This window comes from Phyllobates terribilis, unplaced genomic scaffold (genome assembly GCF_046119375.1).
Source record: "Phyllobates terribilis strain yellow unplaced genomic scaffold, ASM4611937v1 Scaffold_2__4_contigs__length_985480577, whole genome shotgun sequence".
In the NCBI taxonomy this organism is placed as follows: Eukaryota; Metazoa; Chordata; class Amphibia; order Anura; family Dendrobatidae; genus Phyllobates; species Phyllobates terribilis.
Window position 1 is genome coordinate 468,096,390 of NW_027362762.1, and position 15,588 is coordinate 468,111,977.

The window sequence follows — 15,588 nt, forward strand, 5'->3', positions numbered from 1 at the left end:
GCCATTGATAAGATTTTATTCAGATGGGGGTGAAGAGGTAGGACCTCTGTTTCTTGCTCCTCCCTTCGCCTCCTCTCCTCTAAATAGAAGATGACATCTGCTATTGACAAGAGTCTCAGTAATATAAAAGTCTGTCTTCACTGAATAGAGATTTTACTTGTGAATTGGGAATTTTGAAAATGAATGATCAGTTCAGGAGAAAGAAGCAGATTTCTATGATAAGATATATTACAAAGTTTCTCATCTTCACATGTACTATTGATTTATGAAATAACAAAGTGATGGTAACTCTTTAAGTCAAGTTTTTATGTTAAGAATTGTGCAATGTTGTTTTTTTCATATCATGATCTGTATTAAAAATTAATATAAAAAATCTTGCAATTCTCGCCCTGGACACTGGGGCTTTTTTAGACTTTCAGGAAATCCACATGTATATATCGTTTGTATTGAAGAATCTAATGAGCGGGTGCAAATGTCATTGTGAAGGCAGGGGAAGCATGGCGAGTTGTGAAATTAACTATTGTGATTTGTGGATCCCGTGTTATCAGCTGTGTTACCTGACATTTTAATCCTGCATGGGAACGATAAGGAAACGGCTATAAACTCTTCCTGAAAGGACAGGAGACATGAGTCTAAAATAACTCCAGTAAGCAGTATGAAAGTTGCAGGATATCTAATTTAACACAAAAACCTGATTTGAAAATAGGACATTTTCTGATGAGACATTTGAAAGGCTGAAAAATGGAGTATCAAAGAACAACTATCTTATGAGGCAACCAACAAAAGAGACAATAGAACAAAGGGTGGAGGAAGAATAAAGAGTGAGTCCTACAAGATGTCAGGGACGTAATGGGCCTTTTACAAAGGGCCGATGATTGCCTGAACGTAGGAACGAATGTTCCTGATCATTGCCGTAAAAACACTGATGATCGGGAACAATCGTTCCCGATCATCAGTGTACACAAGTCAGCAAAATTCGCTTGATTATTGCTGATTGCATCTTTTATGCTGAATGAAAAATCACTGTTGGTGGGCAGCACATCCACCTGTGTAGTATAATGGTTTTTTTTCATATGATTGTACAAACGGTCCTTTGTATGAAACCCTCCTATAGTTGAAACATGTAAATGTTAATAAATGATTAGCAATCAATTTGCTATGTCATCCATTGGACCTTGTTGCAAGAAAAATTGAGAAAGAAGCAAAAAGTGATTTAAAGTGGTTGTCCAGTGAATCTTCAGGATAATTATTAACTTACTGATCAGTGGGGGTCTGACCAATGGGACCCACACTGATCGGCAAATGAGGAATTTTTTTTCCCGACTGGGAACTTTTATTCACATTACTAAATAGAACAGTAGGTCGATTGTAGCTTCATTAATTCTCCTTAGGAATGCTGGAAAAAGCAGAATGCAGTGCTTGGCAGCCCTAAGGGGAATATAGTGGAGTTTGAGTGTGTGTGCACTGCCGCATTATTCTAAAGTTGATAAAAGTGCCGCATTCCGCCAGTCAGTGCGGGTCGTAGTGGCCAGACCCTCACTAATTAACAAGTTATCGCCTGTCCTATGGATAACTGATAACTTGATAACTTCTTTAAGGCATTCAAGTTTAAAAGCCCCATCATATTAGGAATATACAGTGGTATGTAAAAGTTTTTGCACCCCTGATCAAAGTTACTATTAGGCCTATGGCCCCACTATCAGTATTTGGTCAGTATTCGGTCAGTATTTTTTCTCAGGACTGGGATGCAAAACCAGGAGTGGGTGATAAATGCAGAATTGGTGACTTGTTTCTATTATCCCTATTCTCTGACTGTTCCTCACCTGGTTTTGGCTTCCACTCCTGAGAAAAAATACTGACCGAATACTGACCAAATACTGATAGTGGGGCCATGGCTTTATTATGAACAGTTAATCAAGTTGAAGATGAAATTATCTCTAAAAGGGCCAAAGTTAAAGATGACACATTTCCTTTGTATTTTAAGCAAAAAAAATATTTTCATCTTTTACGATTTAAAAATGACAAAAAGGAAAATAGGTCGATGCAAAAGTTTGGGCACCCTGCATGGTTAGTGCCTAGTAGCACCCCCTTTTGAAAGTATCACAGCTTGTAAATGCTTTTTGTAGCCAGCCAGAAGACTTTCAATTCTTGTTTGAGAGATTTTAATTAATTTTTCCTTGGAAAATTTCTTCCACTTCTGTGACATTCCTCGGTCTTCTTGCATGCACTGCTATTTTGAGGTCTAGACACAGATTTTCAATGATGTTAAGATCAGGGGACTGTGTGGGCCATTGTAAACCTTCAGCTTGTGCCTTTTGAGGTAGTGTATTGTGGATTTTGACACGTGTTTAAGATCATTATCCATTTATAGAAGCCATCCTCTTTTCAACTTCAGCTTTTTTACAGATTGTGTCATGTTTACATCAAGAATTAGTTGGAAGTTTCATTGAATCCATTCTTTCCTCTACCCGTGAAATGTTTCTCATGCCATTGGCTGCAGCACAGCCCCAAAGCATGAATGATCCACCCCTATGCTTAATGGTTGGCGAGATGTTCTTTTCCTGAAATTCTGTGCCATTTTTACTCCACACACACCTTTGATCATTGTGGCCAAAGTTCTATTTTAACCTCATTGGTCCACAGGACTTGTTTCCAAAATGCATCAGGCTTGTTTAGATATTTTTTTGCATACATCTGATGCTGAATTTTATGGTGAGGAAGCAGGAGAGGTTTTCTTCTGGTAACTCTTCCATGAAGGTCATATTTGTGCCGGTGTTTCTGAACAGTAGAACAATGTACCACAACTCCAGAGTCTGCTAAATCTTTCTGAAGGTCTTTAGCAGTCAAGCGGGGGTTCTGATTTGCCTCTCTAGCAATACTATGAGCAGCTCTCTCTGAAATTTTGCTTGGTCTTCTAGATCTTATCTTGACCTCCACAGTTCTCTAACAGTTCCCGTTAACTGCCATTTCTTAAATACATTTCGAACTGAGGAAAGGGCAACTTGAAAACGCTTTGCTAACTTCTTATAGCCTTCTCCTGCTTTGTGGGCCTCCACCATTTTCATTTTCAGAGTGCTAGGCAGCTGCTTAAAAGAACCCATGGCTGTTGTTTTTTGGCACAAGGTTAGAGGAGGCTGGGTTTTTATAAAGCTGGGAGAATTACATCACCTGGCCTTTACTAACGATGATAGTGAATAAGGCCGTAACCCTAACAGGCTAATTAAGGTCCGAATCCTTGGTCATAATTATGTAAGCACACAAATCTCCAAAGGTGCCCAAACTTTTGCATCTGACCATTTTCCTTTTTGTAATTTTTTAAATAAAAAAATAACAATATATATACTGTGTATATATATATATATATATATATATATATATATATATATATATATATATTTTGCATAAAATACAAAGGAAATGTGCCATCTTTAACTTTTGGCCTTTTAGAGAACATTTCATCTTCAACTTGCTTAACTGTTCCCAATAACAGGGGTGCCCAAACCTTTACATACCATTGAAATTTGTTTTTTTCCCTTTGGATACTTTGGCCCCAATTTATCAATGTGAAAACAATCTGGTTTCAAATTTTGTGCAACATAAGGTTCTGCAAAAATTTTGCAACTTTTGGCGTCTTCACAACAGTTTTGGCCACCTCCACCAAGATGGGTGCAGCTGGGGCATTGCAGCAACCGCTCATTTAATTTGTGATGCGTTGTGGGGTATTTTAAGCTATAAAACTTACTCCAATCACTGAGTGAAGTAAGATTTGTGGCGAGGCACACTTCACCATTAAGACACGCATGATTAATTAAGTGACATGTGCATCATTAATGAATCAGGCCCCACTGACTACACCATGCCCCCTCATCAAAACTGGCGTGTACAGCACGAGTCTTGATGTTTTGAGGCCAAAGTCTTCTGACAAAAATGGTAATGATTTGCTGCAAAGTAATCTCATGCTACTGTTATAATGTTCATTTCTAGTTAATCTGTGTACCTCCATGACAAAGGTATAGATTAAATCTGGGAGTCAGCAATCTTACTGATGTCAGGGATCATATTGATTTAGGGCATTTGACAATTCAAAAATTGTCGCATTTCTTTTTTTATTTGTGTTTTTTTGGGGTGGGTGGGGTTGCAGTTTTTTGCCTTCCTGCTCCCCTGGGGAATAGTATCCTCGTGTATACAGGAAACCTCCTTGATCACCTAAGTGTTCAGTTCTGTGGACCAGTTTAGAACTTGGCTCCCACATTGAACAAAAGTACTATTGGACATAGTTTCTTTATTGGATGTTATTATTTTTCTGGAATTTGTCTTCAAGGCAAAACACTTCTTCAGCAGGAAATGAATAATGGATTTCTCTATAAACACTGTTCTGTTAGATACAAATGAAATTGCATAATTATTTCCTTATTTTTTCAGTGATTTAGGGTTAACTCTTTCATTAATACACACATACAGTACATGAGGCTCAAAGAGCAGGAGTCATGTATCACCCAGTATTTGTGAGATGGGCCATGTTCCATTTGTTGGCATCTAAAACAATTTTTTAAAGGTGTTCTCCGACTCAATGCAATGCCAGCCACAACAAAGTTCTGTTGGGTCTTCGGGGACATATTTGTCGGAGCCATGGCCTTTTCAATCAGCTGATTGTTTGAGGTGTTGAAAGTCAGCTCCCTATCAATTTAATATTGATACCTTATCTTAAAGGGTGTTCTTCAGTTTAAAAGTTATCACCTTTCCACGGTACAGGGGATAACTTTCTGTCAGCTGGGGGTCCAACCTTCGAGACCCCCACCGATCCTGAGAACCAGAGCCCCAGCCAAATGGAGCGAAGTTTGACCATGTGTACTACCACTCCATTCATTATTAATGGGGGCACCAGAGATAGCAGATCGCTGCACTTGGATGATCTTCAGGACTCCCATTAGAATGTCTTCAGCACTCCCATTAGAATGAATGGAGTGGCTATGAACACGTTCGTCCTCTGCTCCATTCAGCTGGGGCTCTTCAGAGCCCAAGTTCTCGAGACGGTTGTGGGCCATGGCAAATGGACCACCAACAAACAGAAAGTTATCCCAAAACCTTTGGACAGGAGATAACTTTCAAACTTGAGAACACCCCTTTAAGAGTATACTATGAATTTCGAAGAACTGGAGAACCCCTTTATTCTAATAATTGTCAAAATAAAATGATTTTACTTCACCACACACAGAAAATAATGACAAGACACAGAAAACTAATTACATATTTTCATTCCCCTGCATCAAACCATCACTAATTCAAACAAATGCAAATGGCTTCTCATTCCGGCCGCATTTTTAACAAAATGATTGAGAAAAGGAGGGATTTTAACTGCATAGAAAATATCTCCTTTCTGGAGAACTTAGTTCTAATGGCCTTGGCTAGCTTTGAAGCCTAATTCTATGGTTTACAAGCTTCATTGCTATGGATTAGTGTAAGGAAAGATTTGAGTGATCCAGGGAGCAAAGAAGAAGACCAAGGATGCTGTAGCTTTTTGCAGTTCCTGGCACTTTATATGCTCGATCATATAGTAAAGGAGAGCATAGAGATGGACTGAAATTACAGATGTTATACATACTAAATGCAAAAATGCAAGTTATTTATGATTATCATCAAAAATAAACAGGACTAGGTATCTTAAAGGGAACCTGCAGATATTGGGATAATCTGTAGGTTAATAGCATTCTGATCCTGCCCAGCGCTGGCACTTAGATCCCCGCTGCCGCAAGGAAATTGCTTTATTCATCCCAGTATCTGTGGAGTTTCAGTCATGGGGGTGACGCCGGCGCGGTTTCAGTCACAGCCGGCCCTAATGCTGAGCTGCTGTCAGTCAGTGTCGGGGGCGCGGATACAGCTGCCGCTTTTTATTCTCAGAGTGATGACTGAACCCACATCGGCGCTGCTCCTGTGACTGAAACTCAACCGATACCGGGATGAATAAAGTTAATTTCCTCCTGGCAGCGGGGATCTAAGTGCCCGCGCCGGGCAGGTTCAGGACGCTATTTACCTGCAGATTAACCCCATACATAGTTTCTTAACATGACAAGTTCCCTTTTCTACATTTCACTCAAAAATTTCAAAGGAGGAGCAAAAATATATTATAGACATTGGCAGCCGATAAGACAGCAAGATTCCAGTCTCAGAGCTGCAATGAAAAAACCTTAATCGGTTTTTGGAAAACCCCTTCCACTCCCCGGTCTTAAAAAACAGTAACAAATGTGCTTTGCTCACCCTCCTCGGGTCCAGCACAGAGTCTTCTCTATGGCTCCAGGTCCCTGGTGTAGTCTGTAGCACTGATGTAATGTCGACAGCACTACAGCCAATAACTAAGCTCAACAGCTCTAAGCAGGTTGGAGCAGAGGTACTGAGCTCTGCTATTAGCTGTAGTGGTGTAGATGTGATATCAACACTGCAGGCAATAACAGACATTGTGAGAAGCGGCAGAGACTCTTCACGGGACCTGGGGAGGGTGAGTCAGGCAGTTTGTATTTGTAAAACAAAATGTAGCCAGAGGGCAGGGGTTCTCAGGAACTTTTATCTTTTACTTCCAGTTCCTAAAAATCTATCTTGGTGGCTCATATTGAAGCTGGCAAAGTTATCAAATATTCTTATTCACGTAATCTGTCTCCTGAAGTGCCCACCAATAAGTGGATGGGTGAAACACGTTGAGACTAATGATACACAGTGATATATAAGGAATGAAATATAATATTCTGAATCACTCGGCAATCATGAGTTATATGTGAGGGCAATTTATCAGTGACTGATACCAGGGTATGGTAGGGGCGGCTGGGGGTAGTCAATTTAGTTGAGGGGGATGTATCTGACCCCTCCCACAAGCCACTGGCACCTTTGTACGACAACCTTGTTATTTTGAAGAGGGTCTTGAATTGAAATCCTCTCAAACAATAGTTGCAAATTCTGAATGTGAGTTTTTAAGTAACCACTGCTGCTAGAAATAGAAGTATATAGTGCGGGTATAGGGAATTAATGCCTATAACGAACATCAGTGAGCATGCTGCAATTAGTCACTTAGATCCATTATTGGTCCTTGGGGATAATCATCAACATCACGGATCCCGATCCCTGAATCAAACACATGGTATCAGTGTGGTGCCTTATATTATTATCCAATAGGCAATGCGTCGCCTCTGGTATCAAATAGAGCGGTTGAATAGACTTACGCTTAGTATGGTGGAATGGAATACAGTACAGACCAAAAGTTTGGACACACCTTCTCATTTAAAGATTTTTCTGTATTTTTATGACTATGAAAATTGTACATTCACACTGAAGGCATCAAAACTATGAATTAACACATGTGGAATTATATACTTAACAAAAAAGTGTGAAACAACTGAAAATATGTCTTATATTCTAGGTTCTTCAAAGTAGCCACCTTTTGCTTTGATGACTGCTTTGCACACTCTTGATGAGCTTCAAGAGGTAGTCACTGGAAATGGTCTTCCAACAATCTTAAAGGAGTTCCCAGAGATGCTTAGCACTTGTTGGCCCTTTTGCCTTCACTATGCGGTCCAGCTTACTCCAAACTATCTCGATTGGATTCAGGTCTGGTGACTGTGGAGGCCAGGTCATATGGCGTAGCACCCCATCACTCTCCTTCTTGGTCAAATAGCCCTTACACAGCCTGGAGGTGTGTTTGGGGTCATTGTCCTGTTGAAAAATAAATGATGGTCCAACTAAACGCAAACTGGATGGAATAGCATGCCGCTGCAAGATGCTGTGGTAGCCATGCTGGTTCAGTATGCCTTCAATTTTGAATAAATCCCCAAGAGTGTCACCAGCAAAGCAACCCCACACCATCACACCTCCTCCTCCATGCTTCACAGTGGGAACCAGGCATGTAGAGTCCATCCGTTCACCTTTTCCGCGTCGCACAAAGACACGGTGGTTGGAACCAAAGATCTCAAATTTGGACTCATCAGACCAAAGCACAGATTTCCACTGGTCTAACGTCCATTCCTTGGGTTTTTTAGCCCAAACAAGACTCTTTTGCTTGTTGCCTGTCCTTAGCAGTGGTTTCCTAGCAGCTATTTTACCATGAAGGCCTGCTGCACAAAGTCTCCTCTTAATAGTTGTTGCAGACATGTGTCTGCTGCTAGAACTCTGTGTGGCATTGACCTGGTCTCTAATCTGAGCTGCTGTTAACCAGCGATTTCTGAGGCTGGTGACTTGGATAAACTTATCCTCAGAAGCAGAGGTGACTCTTGGTCTTCCTTTCCTGGGGCGGTCCTCATGTGAGCCAGGTTCTTTGTAGCGATTGATGGTTTTTGCAACTGCACTTGGGGACACTTTCAAAGTTTGCCCAATTTTTCGGACTGACTGACCTTCATTTCTTAAAGTAATGATGGCCACTCGTTTTTCTTTACTTAGAATTTGTATTATGGCAAGAAAAAAGCAGCTAACAGTCTATTCAGTAGGACTATCAGCTGTGTATCCACCAGACTTCAGCACAACACAACTGATGATCCCAACCCCATTTATAAGGCAAGAAATCCCACTTATTAAACCTGACAGGGCACACCTGTGAAGTCAAAACCATTTCCGGTGACTACCTCTTGAAGCTCATCAAGAGAATGCCAAGAGTGTGCAAAGCAGTCATCAAAGCAAAAGGTGGCTACTTTGAAGAACCTAGAATATAAGACATATTTTCAGTTGTTTCACACTTTTTTGTTAAGTATATAATTCCACATGTGTTAATTCATAGTTTTGATGCCTTCAGTGTGAATGTACAATTTTCATAGTCATGAAAATACAGAAAAATCTTTAAATGAGAAGGTGTGTCCAAACTTTTGGTCTGTACTGTATATTTAATTTTAATAGTGTAAATAAAGGTTATATTTTATCTAAATAGTCCTTGTAAGTCAGTGATATTCTGGTCATGTTATGGGCAGGGGCACGGATTATTACAATGACAGTACTGTATCACCAGAGCTGTGTTCCGTAATTTGCTGTGGACTTGTGTGATCTTCACACAACAAGGGCACAAATTTATCAAGAAGAAATAAACTATGAAGGTTCCCATTGAAAGTCTATAAGCAGATATCTTGAAAATCCTGAGGAATTGATATTAATATACTTTAATTGTGCCAGGTGCCCTGACAGTCAGGTACCCTCTCCAGTCCTGGTTTGGCAGCTCTATTTTTCCTCTTGTGCTGAAAACAGGAAGAGTTTCCAGGGTAGGGACATGTTTAGGGCTAAGTGAAGGGGGCTGTCTGGTTTGCTAATTCCAATAGCTAAGCCAGCACCCTTATCTGTGAAATTGTCACCGGAACTGAACATGGAGCTGCTGGACCTAGGACCAGAGGGAATAATTGGCAATGGAGGCACCTGACATAATTTGAAGTGTATTAGTGATATGCCTTATGATTAGAAACATAGAAAAATAGAAAGGTAGAGTTGGAAGGGACCTCCTGGGTCATCATGTCCATCCTCCTGCTCAATGGAGGAGTCACTAAACCATCTCAGGCAGATGTCTGTCCAGCCTCTGTTTGAAGACTTCCATTGAAGGAGAACTCACCACCTCTCGTGGCCGCCTGTTCCACTCATTGATCACCCTCACTGTCAAACAAGATTTTTCTAATATCTAATCTGTATCTTATCCCTTTCAGTTTCATCCCATTGCTTCTAGTCTTTCCTTGTGCAAATGAGAATAAAGCTGATCCCTCTACAGTGTTACAGCCCTTGAGATATTTGTAGACAGCTATTGAGTCTCCTCTCAGTCTTATCTTTTGCAAGCTAAACATTCCCAAATCCTGCAACCGTTATTATTTAATATTATGTTAATATTTATTATTATGTTATGTTATTATTATTTATGTATAATATACCCTTTAAGGAGTGTGTGTAACAGAGAACTGCAATCCAGCTAAAATATATAACAGAGAAGGAGGGCTGACTTTTACATGCTCCCCAAGTTGTGAGGGAACATGTAGTAGTTTCAGTGCTCATTCATAAAGCATTATATAACGTCTTCCTCTGTTTAGTGACATTTTCCCTCACCATGACTGTGACAGTACCTTCACATCTCAGGACTGCGCTGTTCCAGACCACATTTCCTTCTTTTAAGATACAGGTGATGGTTTCCGAGCCATGCGTCCGGATAAAGCCGTCGTCGCATAGGAAGGACACTGAGCTCCCCAGCTGCAAACTCTCTCCAAACCTCTTTCCATTCACCGGCACGCCAGGATCAGGGCATTCATTGTGTCTGAAAGCTGGGTAACGAGGCAAGCAAACGTTAAGGAGGCTGTGCTATGGCCTGAGCCATTTCTTAGTTCTGTTTCATTGGTTAAGAATGATCAATTAATAAAAACTTCCACGTAGTACCAAATATCCACTGCTGAAATAATGAATCTAAACCTTTACATAACGGTGGCTGAAATTAGACAAGCCAGTGGAGATCATAAATAATCTACGCTATTTACAATCCATCAAGCAGGTCATAAAGATGATCATCAACTTATGGCTGGAAATAAGTTTTATGAATCACACTCCATAATGGAATGCATCTCTTAATTAATTGGGAATTTTATTTGCCCACCTCTATCTTTATTTAATGCAGGGTTAACCCAATTTCCTTTCACGCCTATGATGGATATTGCTATACATTTGTGAATAAATAATTCCTAGCTATTCTAAATATTAGCTCGTCTTTATTGGCCAGCATTTAAGCAAAGAAAGCATGAAGAGATGGAAAAGAAATCAGGTTGAAGTCACCAGGAATGATCCAGCTGCTGCGTCCGGCTGTTCTACACATAGAGAAGCAAGGTCATATTCTTCATGGCAGGTTCTCACAGAGGCTTTGCCGCTGCTACATTATCACTACAGGAAGTCACATACAGAAGAACCTGTCTGGTATCAGCGGCTGTGGCGTAACAATAGTGTGAAAATACAATCTGTGGCAACGGTTGGCATAGGAAGCTGCAATGCAGATGTCCACACAAAGGCATATTATGTTGCAGTGATTTGCATTCAATGATGAGTAGCCACACAGTTCATTATATGAAAGGAAGACCAATCTTCATGCTAAGCCTATAGGACGCACAGTAATATGTGATTCCGGTATATATTAGCACAACTACTTATCGCGGTTTTATTTGCTAGGCATAGATGCAATAATATTTGAGCAAAACATAGATAATATTATATACTGGGTGAGCAGAGGTTTGTTTCTAAATCCTAGAGATAAAAGAGTTAGTAATAAATACATGAATAATGTGGCACATGCTACTGGTATGTAAAAATGTAGGTTAACTACACGACTATATATTTTGCAATTTTGGCTATTACTAAATATGCTGCTATAATCTAGATCATATGTGTCAAACTCTGGCCCGTGGGACAAATCTGGCCGGCAGGGTGATTATATTTGGCCCGCGACACCAGAACCCCCACCACTTTGTGGGGCCATTATTCTGTATGGTGGACTATGTGGGGATATTATTCTGTATGGAGGACTATGTGGGGATATTATTCTGTATGGAGGACTATGTTGGGCCATTACAATGTATGGAGGACTATGTGGGGCCCATTATTCTGTATGGAGGACTATGTGGGGCCCATTATTCTATATGGATGACTATGTGTGGCCCATTATTCTGTATGGAGGACTATGTGGGGCCCATTATTCTATATGGAGGACTATGTGGGGACATTATTATGTATGGAGGACTATGTGGGGCCCATTATTCTGTATGGAGGACTATGTGGGGCCCATTATTCTATATGGATGACTATGTGTGGCCCATTATTCTGTATGGAGGACTATGTGGGGCCCATTATTCTATATGGAGGACTATGTGGGGACATTATTATGTATGGAGGACTATGTGGGGCCCATTATTCTGTATGGAAGTCTATGTGGGGACATTATTATGTATGGAGGGCTATGTGGGGCCCATTATTCTATATGGAGGACGATGTGGGGCCATTATACTGTATGGAGGACTATGTAGGCCCATTATTCTGTATGGATGACTATGTGGGGCCCATTATTCTGTGTGGAGGACTATGTGGGGCCCATTATTCTGTATGGAGGACTATGTGAGGCCCATTATTCTATATGGAGGACTATGTGGGCCATTATACTGTATGGAGGACTATGTAGGCCCATTATTCTGTATGGATGACTATGTGGGGCCCATTATTCTGTGTGGAGGACTATGTGGGGCCCATTATTCTGTATGGAGGACTATGTGGGCCATTATAATGTATGGATAACTATGTGGGGCCCATTATTCAGTATGGAGGACTTTGTGGGACCCATTATTCTGTATGGATGACTATGTGTGGCCCATTATTCTGTATGGAGGACTATGTGGGGCCCATTATTCTATATGGAGGACTATGTGGGGACATTATTATGTATGGAGGACTATGTGGGGCCCATTATTCTGTATGGAAGTCTATGTGGGGACATTATTATGTATGGAGGGCTATGTGGGGCCCATTATTCTATATGGAGGACGATGTGGGGCCACTATACTGTATGGAGGACTATGTAGGCCCATTATTCTGTATGGATGACTTTGTGGGGCCCATTATTCTGTGTGGAGGACTATGTGGGGCCCATTATTCTGTATGGAGGACTATGTGAGGCCCATTATTCTATATGGAGGACTATGTGGGCCATTATACTGTATGGAGGACTATGTAGGCCCATTATTCTGTATGGATGACTATGTGGGGCCCATTATTCTGTGTGGAGGACTATGTGGGGCCCATTATTCTGTATGGAGGACTATGTGGGACATTATAATGTATGGATAACTATGTGGGGCCCATTATTCAGTATGGAGGACTATGTGGGACCCATTATTCTGTATGGATGACTATGTGTGGCCCATTATTCTGTATGGAGGACTATGTGGGGACATTATTCTGTATGGAGGACTATGTGGGGCCATTATACTGTATGGAGGACTATGCGGGGACATTATTATGTATGGAGGACTATGTGGGGCCCATTATTCCGTATGGAGGATTATGTGGGACCCATTATTCTGTATGGATGACTATGTGTGGCCCATTATTCTGTATGGAGGACTATGTGGGGACATTATTCTGTATGGAGAACTATGTGGGGATATTATTCTGTATGGAGGACTATGTAGGGCCATTATAATGTATGGGTGACTATGTGGGGCCCATTATTCTGTATGGAGGACTATGTGGGACCCATTATTCTGTATGGAGGACTATGTGTGGCCCATTATTCTGTATGGAGGACTATGTGGGGACATTATTCTGTATGGAGGACTATGTGGGGACATTATTCTGTATGGAGGACTATGTGGGGACATTATTCTGTATGGAGGACTATGTGGGGCCCCTTATACTGTATGGAGGACTATGTAGGCCCATTATTCTGTATGGATGACTATGTGGGGCCCATTATTCTGTGTGGAGGACTATGTGGGGCCCATTATTCTGTATGGATGACTATGTAGGCCCATTATTCTGTATGGAGGACTATGTGGGGCCCATTATTCTGTATGGAGGACTATGTGGGGCCCATTATTCTGTATGGATGACTATGTGGGGCCATTATTTTGTATGGAGGACTATGTGGGGCCATTATACCATATGGAGGACTATGCGGGGACATTATTATGTATGGAGGACTATGTGGGGCCCATTATTCAGTATGGAGGACTATGTGGGACCCATTATTCTGTATGGATGACTATGTGTGGCCCATTATTCTGTATGGAGGACTATGTGGGGACATTATTCTGTATGGAGGACTATGTGGGGCCATTATACTGTATGGAGGACTATGCGGGGACATTATTATGTATGGAGGACTATGTGGGGCCCATTATTCCATATGAAGGACTATGTGGGACCTATTATTCTGTATGGATGACTATGTGTGGCCCATTATTCTGTATGGAGGACTATGTGTGGACATTATTCTGTATGGAGAACTATGTGGGGATATTATTCTGTATGGAGGACTATGCAGGGCCATTATAATGTATGGGTGACTATGTGGGGATATTATTCTGTATGGAGGACTATGCAGGGCCATTATAATGTATGGGTGACTATGTGGGGCCCATTATTCTGTATGGAGGACTATGTGGGACCCATTATTCTGTATGGAGGACTACGTGTGGCTCATTATTCTGTATGGAGGACTATGTGGGGACATTATTCTGTATGGAGGACTATGTGGGGCCATTATACTGTATGGAGGACTATGCGGGGACATTATTATGTATGGAGGACTATGTGGGGCCCATTATACTGTATGGAGGACTATGTGGGCCCCATTATACTGTATAGAGTACTATGTGGGGCCCATTATTCTGTATGGAGGACTATGTGGGGCCCATTATTCTGTATGGAGGAATATGGAGGGCCATTATTCTGTATGGAGGACTATGTGGTGACCTTTATACTGTATGAAGGACTATGTGGGGACTTTATTCTGTAAGGTGGATTATGTTGGGCCATTACAATGTATGGATGACAATGTGGGGCCCATTATTCTGTACGGAGGACTATGTGGGACCCATTATTCTGTATGGATGACTATGTGTGGCCCATTATTCTGTATGGAGGACTATGTGGGGACATTATTCTGTATGGAGGATTATGTGGGGCCATTATACTGTATGGAGGACTATGTGGGGACATTATTATGTATGGAGGACTATGTGGGGCCCATTATACTGTATAGTGGACTATGTGGGGCCCATTATTCGGTATGGAGGACTATGTGGGGTCCATTATTCTGTATGGAGGACTATGTGGGGACATTATACTGTATGTAGGACTATGTGGGGACCTTTATACTGTATGGAGGACTATGTGGGGACATTTTACTGTATGGAGGACTATGTGGGGCACATTATACTGTATGGAGGACTATGTTGGGCCATTATTCTGTATGGAGGACTATGTGGGGCCATTATTCTGTATGGAGGACTATGTGGGGCCAATTTTTCTGTATGGAGGACTATGTGGGGCCATTATATTGATTAAGGACAATATGGGGCCATTATATTGTACGGAAAGCTATCTAAGGCCATTATACTGTTTGGAGGACTATGTGGGGACATTATTCTGTATGCAGGACTATGTGGGGCCATTATACTATGTTAAGAACTATGTGGGGTCATTATACTGTATGGAAACCTATGTGAGGCCATTATACTGTGTGGAGGACTATGTGGGGCCATTATTCTGTATGGACGAAAATGGGGGCCATTATTCTGTATGGAGGACTATGTGGGGACATTATTCTGTATGGATGACTATGTGGGGATATTATTCTGTTTGGAGGACTATGTAGGGCCATTATAATATATGGATGACTATGTGGGGCCCATTATTCTGTATGGATGACTATGTGGGGCAATTATACTGTATGTAAGACTATATGGGGCCATTATACTGTATGGAAACTTATGTGGGGTCATTATGCTATATGGAAACCTATGTGGGGCCCATTATTCTGTATGGAGGACTATGTGGGGCCATTATGCTGGATGGAGGACTATATGGGGCCATTATGCTGTATGGAGGACTATGTGG

General features: G+C 41.3%; 1 protein-coding gene across 2 annotated transcripts in view; it reads right to left on the reverse strand.

Annotated features, from left to right (window-relative positions):
• Positions 1–15,588, reverse strand: part of CSMD2 (CUB and Sushi multiple domains 2) — a 1,528,443-nt gene that overhangs the window by 341,724 nt on the left and 1,171,131 nt on the right. For both annotated transcript variants that reach the window (XM_073665735.1, XM_073665736.1), the window contains one exon: positions 10,065–10,259. In XM_073665735.1, the coding sequence (XP_073521836.1) occupies positions 10,065–10,259 (195 nt within the window). The remainder of the gene's footprint in view (positions 1–10,064; positions 10,260–15,588) is intronic.